General features: G+C 42.4%; 1 protein-coding gene across 1 annotated transcript; it reads left to right on the top strand.

Moving 5' to 3' along the window:
* The first annotated feature begins 251 nt into the window (after positions 1-251).
* LOC134136136 (C-C chemokine receptor type 8-like) lies at positions 252-3,026 on the top strand. The gene is made up of 2 exons (XM_062567868.1): positions 252-292; positions 1,962-3,026. The coding sequence occupies exon 2, from the start codon at positions 1,971-1,973 to the stop codon at positions 3,024-3,026; it is 1,056 nt and encodes a 351-aa protein (XP_062423852.1). The 5' UTR covers positions 252-292; positions 1,962-1,970.
* The last annotated feature ends 6,216 nt before the right edge of the window (positions 3,027-9,242 follow it).

Raw genomic sequence — 9,242 nt, 5'->3', positions numbered from 1 at the left:
TTACTGTCTTCAGAGAAAGTCATATTTGATTTTTGCTTCACAGAATGTGTTTATAAACCCTCAACTCTTTTCCTGTTTATCTTAGCTACGAAGCCCTCTGTTAGTCTCAAAATCTCTTCCGTAACTGACAGCTGCCCATTCCACATTTGCGAATCACCACATCTCTACCATCTCCAGAAGAAATGGAGTAAACTGTATGCAAACACCCAAGCACAAGAGAGGAGGGGACACGGGAGAAGGAGAAGGGGTCCAGGACCAGCTAGGAGAGTGACGGTGTCTTGCTGAGTTGAAGGTAACATTCATCTACATTTAATGTGCTGCCTTGAAAGTAACTGGCTAATTCTGGTAATTTTGGTAAGCGGCAGAGAGACCTGCAACAGTTTCGTCTCTCTTGATACCCTTTGGATAGCTAATTTTTCAGTTTGACTGTTTCCAACTGATGTGGAGAGGGGAGAAAATGGAAAAGGCCGTGCCTTGGGAGTAAGCTGTCAGAGGAAGACGCGGCTTGAACAGTGTGAAGCCAGGTTGAAAGTCTGAGGTGGAGCATCTCCAGTCTCTGTGCAGCCCAGGAAAATCACTTTTGAATTATGCCAAACTCAGAGGCACCTTTTATAAAATGTATATATCTATCCTATCTATATATCAAGATTCATTATATTTTGATCATTTTTGACTTTTTGCTGTTGAATCTGTGGACTGCTTTTTAGGGGGTCCTGACAAGCAACTTGGAAAAGCAAGCCTGTTGTTGGGAGGCTTACAATCACAGTGTATATGGCCATTATGCATGAAATGCTCTACATTTAATGAATTAATTGCTATCATTCTTGTTATTGCTATTGCTAACAGCAATGATTATTACCAAAGACCCTGTAAAAATAATGCTTCTCTCTGTCTGCTGGTGTATTTTAAGTTCTTCTAAGAACAGGCGTAACATAGGTGAAACGCACAACAAACATGCAAGTTCTTTAGAAGTGAGAAGCAAAACTCTTTTGAAATTCACTTGAAAAAACTCACTTGAAAGAGCCAATACTTCTTAAAATGTAAGCACTTACCTCTGCAGATCAGATCCCCCTTTATGGTGGCCATGGGGTACCATCCGAAAAAAGGGTGGCTAAAGCACTGACTCACTTTTGGAAAACAGGTCAGACTATTTTAAAGCTGTATTTGTTGCAATTCTTCAGAAATTACAAAGCAATATCTCCTGCCTTGCAAATATTGGCTTTTTCTAAACTAGAAAACTGAAATTGGGCAAAACAAACAGGAGCTTGAAACTGCTGCATTATGTCGGTAGACACAGCCGAGCTGTACACCAGCTAACTCCGAGAGGAGCAGCAGCCTTGCCTGGCAGTGCAGCACTCAGCACTGCAAGCAGTGCTGTGTAGTCCCATGAACTCCTTACTGCCACATCTGCTGTTGGATGCTCTCTTGCACCAGCTCTTGGAAAAATAATGTACGTGTCTCTGCACTCCTGGTATTTGGCCCTGACCAGCTCAGCTAAAACTATGGTTATCATGACGGGCAATGGTTTCGGTAGTCAGTAGATGAAGACTTTTATAAGGGTCTTTATGGTACAGTTAAGAAAGTCTCATTCTCTATGCCAAGTTCAGGGAAACCCAGATTTTTAGTTCAGGCACAGGTTTTGTACTATTTTTCACTGTTATGACTATTTGGACCACAACTTGTTCCCCCTTCACTATGAGGAGGGGCTAACCTGCTGGTATGCTGGGGTTTCAGGGGAACTGAGAGCATCCTGGAGCTCATGCTGATGCATGCACAGGAGCGACTGCAGCAGAGTCATTGAGTAGTATGGCTGCCCTAGTCAGCGAGCCTGAGACCACCTTCCGAGGTCCCTCCTGCTGACCTGCTGGCCCAAGGCAGCACAGAATAGTGGGACTGAAGGGTGCCCTGGGAGGTCCGTGCCGGGAGAACCAGCCCTTCACCTCTCACTCTTTCCTGTGCAGGTATCTGAGATGAATCCCACAAGCCAGTCCCCTGGCACAATGGAATACGACTATGCATACGATGAAAACACTGCTCCGTGCAATGAAGGAGATAGTTTTCACAGGTTTAAATCCCTCTTCTTGCCGATCCTTTACTGCCTTGTGTTCATCTTCTGCCTTCTGGGAAACTCCTTGGTCCTTTGGGTTCTTTTGACCAGGAAGAGGCTGACCACAATGACTGACATCTGCCTGCTGAACCTCGCTGCCTCTGATATGCTCTTCGTTTTGCCTCTCCCTTTCCAAGCCCACTATGCTTCAGATCAGTGGATTTTTGGCAATGCTATGTGCAAGATAACAGCTGGCATTTATTACACAGGTTTTTACAGCAGTATTTTCTTTATAACCTTCATGAGCATAGACAGGTATATAGCAATTGTCCATGCTGTCTATGCTGTGAGAATACGGACTGCCTCTTGCGGCATAATTATCAGTTTAATTCTGTGGCTGGTGGCTGGCTTGGCTTCTGTACCTAACATTGTGTTCAACCAGCAGCTGGAGATTGAGCAGTCTGTGCAGTGCGTCCCCACATACCCCCCAGGTGGCAATACCTGGAAGGTTGCGTCTCAGTTTGTAGCCAATATCTTGGGCCTCTTGATTCCCCTCAGCATCCTCGTTTACTGCTATGCCCAGATACTGAAAAACCTGCAAAAATGCAAAAATCGGAACAAGATCAAGGCAATCAAGATGATTTTCATCATCGTCATTGTGTTCTTCCTTTTCTGGGCTCCCTTCAACATTGCGCTGTTCCTAGACTCCCTGCAGAGCCTGCACCTCATCAATGACTGCAAGGCAAGCTACTGGATAGCCCTGGCCCTGCAGCTGACTGAAACTGTTTCCTTCATCCACTGCTGCTTGAACCCTGTGATCTATGCGTTTGCTGGGGTGATGTTCAAGGCCCATCTTAAAGTAATATTTCAGTCCTGTGTTGGTCTCTTCCTGAGTCCTGCTGGAGGCACTGTGCCTGGTCAGTCATTTTTGGCACCCACCCAGCTCTCTGGCTGTTCTGACAGCACAGGGGTGCTGTAAACCACCCTGGGCTACCTTCTTCTGGAGTCAATAGCTGCCTTAAACACTGACTCAGCCCCATAGGCTATGCCATGCGTGTGGCGTCCTCCTGGGGTGACTCAGTATACACATACTTCCTTTTGGCATGAGCTGTGAAATAGCCACAACATTAATTTTCTATGGCCACCAGTGCATTTGTAAAATGGCAGCCCTCCAAGCTCACTCAAGAATACTCTTTAATTAAGTTTTAGATTTTTTAAAATATACTTAAGCAAACAAGGTGCTTCTTCTAGTACATTTTTTTCTCCTCTGATGAAAGTATTGCTTTTTCCTCACTCCCAAATATGCTCAGACTTGAAGAAGTTGTTTCACGTATGAATCCCTACATCCCTGGGACAGGAATGGGACATTCCTCTGGGAGGCAGGGAAGGAGACAGATATGGGATTACTTTTTACTGGAAAGAGGGCATCACTTCAGCCACCATCATTGCTTTCTCCCTTTGCCTCCGCTTCCAAATAAAGGGGTGACTCAGCTTCAGCCTTTGTTGCTTCTCTATTGGAAGCTCCTGGGGGTCCTGGCTGGGGGTCCCTGGAGCTACTGCTGCCCAGAGCAGCCTTTCACTGCAACACCTTCAAAAACAGCAGATCAGCACCTCCAGGTGTTCCCAACACTGGTTACTTCTAGCCTATAGAACCTGAATATGTCAACAGCAATGCAGTCTGCTAGTCTGCGTTATCTATGGAGGTGGTGGTCCTCCAGTTTTGTGCCCTCTCCATTTGCTGTCAAATGTAAATATCACAAAATAGCATGTATCACATCAACTCAGTCTCTCTTTCTCCATATGTTATTTTCTGCCATTTTAGAAATGTTTTCTTGAATAAAACAAATTAACTATCTTTGTACGGCCTGGCTGCTGAAAGTTTTTCCAGGGACCTGCAATCCTAGATTAAGATAAAGAAAGGATGCTGTTACTGATCCTCAGTCTGTGTCCTGTAAAATACATCTGATGGAATTGAGAGGTAGGTACCCTCAAGCTTTCCAGCAAAAAAGGGCTTGTTTGCACTTTCCTACTAAGCAACATCTGTTCTCAAAATCCCAACAAAAATTCACAACGAAAAATAACATTTATGTTGGGGTAATATTCCTGCAACCTATTTTTTAGAAGTTGAGCAAGAGAGTACCTGAAACTGTGGGAAATACACAGCCTAGGTATTGCTAATGACTATTTCCTAGGGTAAGAAAAAATGTAAGAAAAAGTGTATCTTTCCTTCTGAAAATACAAACGCCTTTCCTTCTGAAAATACAAATGCATTTATTTTATGACTCCTAAGAATTTAAAATATGTTTCCAACCCTAGTGCCAAATGGTTCTTGCCACTAACTATGTAAGCAAGATAGCACAGACTTCTGTCATTTATAAGAGATAGGTAACATTTCTAGATTGTATTCCCCAGATGAGTAAGAAATACACTAAAACTTAATTATTACATTTTTTACTTTTCTGAAGATTTTTAGGTATTTAGAAAATTAAGCCCTCTATGTCATGTTTCTGTGTTTCTTACTGTGCAGGTCCTTCAATGATTAAAAAGATATACAGGTCAGGATCTCAGGTCAGATACCTTGCTCCTGTGATCCTTTTGCTATTCAGACAAAAATATTTCTGTTCTAGATGATAATGGAAGAGAGAAGAAACAGAAGTTTTATGTATATTCTTTCTTATTTGGTATTTTGAGAAGAAGAGGGGATGGAAAAGTTTTCTGGCCAGCTCTCACACACTATCCCAGTGAACTGTGTCAGTGCAGTTTATATAGCACAAAATCGGCAATCAGAAGTTTTGTTACTTGGCTGCCTGGAAAAGAGGTAAGGTGGCATTGATCAAAGAAGGAGTGCTGGTCCTATCAGGACTGCATTGGATTTACAGGACCAAGGAGCTGCCTTCAAGGATACAAAGTATCTGTGGAGTGTGTCCTGCCTCTAGATTTTAGGGAGTGATTGTGTCTTAAACAGCAGCTTTTTGACAGCTTTTTTTTCTGATTGAAATTGAACAGGTATGAAATAGCAAACAATTTGCCTTGATCAATTTGTTTTGTCAAGAACTGCACCCTCCCCAAACAAAACAAAACAAAATAAAAATTAGGCATTGGCATCATGAAATTTTGCAAGTGGAAACCTAAAATGCATCAAACGTACTCTTGCATCATTGAAACAGAAGTGTTCCCAGCAGAAGACTAGGACTCCCTCCAGGTTACGAGACAAGGGCCAAACTCTTTGGTTTCTATTACTCTTTCGTCTATCTTCCACTGAAATCAAGCAGGGAGGGGAGCAGTAGCAGAATTTCATCTAAGTGATAGGTGAAGCTTTAAATGAAGGAGGTTTTGCTGGGCTCACTGTAGAGCTTCTTCTTCCTCCTCATCCTCTGCTGCACTTGAAGCACACTTACTTAAGAATCCTGAAAGGTAGATTGAAACCACCATCCTCTTCTCAAGCACAGCTCAGTAACCTTGGTCTCTAGTTGATTGAGATGGCAGATTCTTAGGACTTTTCCTTTCAAAAGGATCTTTCTATGTCTAATGTGGCTGCAAAAAGGAATAATGCAAGTAGCTGTTTTGTTCCTTTTATTGTATGAGCTACCAGAACCGAGATACAAAAACCCATCAGCACCGAAAGGACTCACGTAGAGCAGAGCTCCCAGAAACATTGTGCCTCTTCTTTAAATGAGTAATTTAATTCTCGATGTTGTCAGTCCACAGGATTTTTTTACTACTTTAGCATGTCATCAGCAAGTAAAGAATCTAGGTAGATGCACAGCAAAGTTCAAAATTTTTTGCTCTTCTATGCCCTGAAACAATTATGGATAACAGTACTGTTAGATCAAAAGCAAGGGTACTGTTAGATCAAAAGCAAGGTGAAGCTCTACACTAGCAGGATAATGTCAAGGAACAGGTATTGCCGTTTCCTCTATTTATACATTTTGCTTTATATAGGAACTTGTCAACAACAATCTGGCCTCTTCCAGAAACACAGTATTTTCCTTGGAATAAAACAGGTAGCAGAAGGGCAATTTCCTCATTTTGAAGTGTTATGACACAAAGCAAAATTAGTAAAACAATTTTGTAATCTGCTTGTAATCAGATTCCTGGAATCAGTTAGTTTTAATGTGGTGAGATGTGGCATCTGCAAAACACACTGCAAAAGCACTGAGGAACATCCAGATTTGACGTTATGGAGTTGCTGGTCTTGCAGGTGATAATGTGAATATATATGCCAAAGACATCTGGTCCAATCTTGTTCCACTGTTTCCAGTGGAAAGTTGATTATTATTGTGACGCAGGTGGAATGCGGAAATTACTGCTGTGAGTAGAACAATCTTTCAATTAGAGGCTGCACAACTGCAGCAATTAATGTTCTCCAAGAACTGAGCTGTCACACCTACGAGTGGTATCAGATTGCTAGCTGAAGTGCTAAGTATCACTTTTCATATATGATAACATTGCCCTAGCTAGTTCTAAAATGTGTTTGAATCTCCTTGAACTTTCTACCTCTTGATTTTCATTTTACATGTTTCATAATCCTTCCCTTTCATGTTTCTCTGCTCTTTTGCAGTATAAAGCCTATGACATTGGGAAGTCTGATCTTATTCTTATCCAAGACCATTTGGCAGCATGAAACAAAACATCCAAGTTTCTGAGTACTCAAAAACTCTGCCCAGATTTTTTTAATATGTAAAGTATAAGAAAACTGCTTAGCACAGCCAATTAGAACTAGGAAAGAAGGAGAAGCCTCATATAAGAGGTAGTGGTGGTGATTCCTGCTGACTTTTCTCCAGCCTGAAAATGCAAGGATCACAGGATTTGCAATGTTCCTCAATCATATTGGCTTGCCATGAGATAGCCCAATCTTAGGAAGAAGTGAGATTGAATTTTAGATATGTCCATTTGGCCCACCTTCCCACACTGAGGTCAAGAGAAACATGTTTTGATGAGGGCTCGGGAAGTCAGCTGACCTCCTGTGAGTTAAAAAGAGTGAACAGGAGAAATTACTTTCCAGGAAGAAAAATATCTTAAAGCTAGGTTCTGGCTATTCAGGAACAGTATTTTGAGGTTGTGCACACAGGGAGACAACCCACAGAGTTTGTAGAAAATGCTTACTTACCTTACTTTTTCCATGCTTTGTGGAGGAAAATCGGACATTTATTTCTAACTAAATCCTGGAATTTCATTTATTCAGCTTTTGGATTGCATTTGCTCAAGCTGCTGGACTAAAATTAAAGAGAAAAGAGCAAATAAGACTCTCAGTTAAGATGCCTAAGGCATATGAAAGAGTGGAATCAACTATTAGAAACCACTGGCTGAAGTGATATCAGAAATTACGTAATACTTCAGGATGATACAGCTCTGGTGGAAAATCACATTAAGCTTCTCATAATACTAAATTACTTATGTTAGTGTTCTCAGTGAATCTAAGAAGCCATTACTATACGCCTCTGAAAAGATAAAGGATTTCTGCACTCCCACCAGATGTATTTTGCTGCCAATCAGATGCTGATGGCAGTGGCCATCACAGACTCCTGTCACTGGCAGCTCCAAGCAGGTTTCAGGCCCTGGAGCTGCACACTCTCAACAGCTTGCAGTATTTGGCAACTAGTTAATGCAGTTCTGAAGACACTGCAGTTTACTTGATGATATCAAGGTTAGCTCACAAGTTACACATACTAGACAGTAAAGACCCATAAAAAGTGTCCTTTAAATGCCAGAAATCACTTTTTTTCCAGAGTGATTTCTACAACAGGCAGTACAGAATCATGAAAACAGTCACCTTCAAAATCAGAAATGTGCCTACACAGTATCACAGAAGGAGATCATGTCACACAAACCTATGAAGTCAAAAAAGCGTGCTGCTGAGCTCAGGCTAAAGAGCAGCAGAGTGTTATGACTAGTAAGTCTGTTGCTGCTCCCGGACCTAGCTTTTATGTCTCTGTACTCCACAAAGTAAGCACACTTCTCCACTTATTAAGAACTGTGCACCAAAAAAGTCATTAGCACTGGCTTTTGGGAAGTCACTCAGGTTTTCCACTGGTTCAGGGACATGAATATCAGTGGTCTGTGACAGTGAGAACATGGGAGATTTGAAGAAGCCCTTGAATGCGTAGCTGGGAGGGGAGATTTTTTAATAGATAGGACAAAGCCAGACAGTCCCATCAGCTGCCTGGGAACCTAGAACAGGTGTCTAAAAAGGGAATGGCAATAAAACTGGTTATCACAAGTCAAGTGAGAGAATCTGGCTGCTGGCAACCACTGAGCTGTCTCTCAAGTTGCTTTTGCGGCAAATGAATTTGGGAGTTGCATTTGCTCTGGCCCAGAGAAAACGGAAGTTTGCTCAGGAGCTCGTGTACACCCTCAGTCTGACTTGCCTGAGCTAGCTGGGTCGTGGGGAGTGGTACAAGCCCAGCATCTATGCTAACTAACCTGCTGGGACTGACACATAGATGCGACTGGTACACAGACTGATCTGATGCGGTTACCACCAAGGGCTCACAGCAGAGTTGCCACTTCCCTAAAGTTGGAGAATTCCTGGAGATGGGAGTCACACGTGACCAGCAGGTGCTGTCACCCCCCTCCAAGCAGCCAAAAGCATGAAGAGTGGAACATGGGAAGGAATGGAACCATACATGCACATCTGATGTGAGGAAAATGGCCCTTGTAGTTATCAGCTAATTACAGATTTCTAGGAAAACCATTTATTCCTAAATTTAGAAATCTCTTAGGTGGACACTTTAAGAAGTCAGTGGGTTCAAGTCAAACCTCAGCCTGCGGCTGTTACACGGAGGGCCTGCTAAAAAAGGACCAGAGATTGCTCTGAGTCCCTCACTAAACTCCTATGCTACCCTAGAGTGCTGGTGCGAGCAGAGACTTGGCAGTACACACAGATACTTGCACACAGACAGACACAGACATAGAAGTGGTTATCTAAGTACTTCTATCTATTTTTTTTTAAACCATGCTACATGTCTCTAGTGCAGCTAGTAATAAAGGATACAAATTTCATGCAGAGTGTTTGCAGTTCTGAGGGGGTGGGGGAAAACTCTTTCTTCAAATCTGTTTCCTTAGACCTGTCACAGGAACAGCATCAAGCCTCAGGGGTAGTTTTTTGGAATTGTTGCCTTCCTTGCTGTCGAGTAAAATGCATGCTCCAAAATGAGGGCTCCAAATAACCTGAATACGAGACAGCACATGTATA

This window comes from Rhea pennata, chromosome 2 (genome assembly GCF_028389875.1).
Source record: "Rhea pennata isolate bPtePen1 chromosome 2, bPtePen1.pri, whole genome shotgun sequence".
NCBI lineage: Eukaryota > Metazoa > Chordata > Aves > Rheiformes > Rheidae > Rhea > Rhea pennata.
The sequence above is the reverse complement of the archived record's forward strand: the minus strand, read 5'-3'. Positions and strand labels throughout refer to the sequence as shown.

What these genes read in the sequence shown, in the direction of transcription:
- LOC134136136 (XM_062567868.1), top strand. Translation starts at nt 1,971, where the DNA reads ATGAATCCCACAAGCCAGTCCCCTGGCACAATGGAATACGACTATGCA.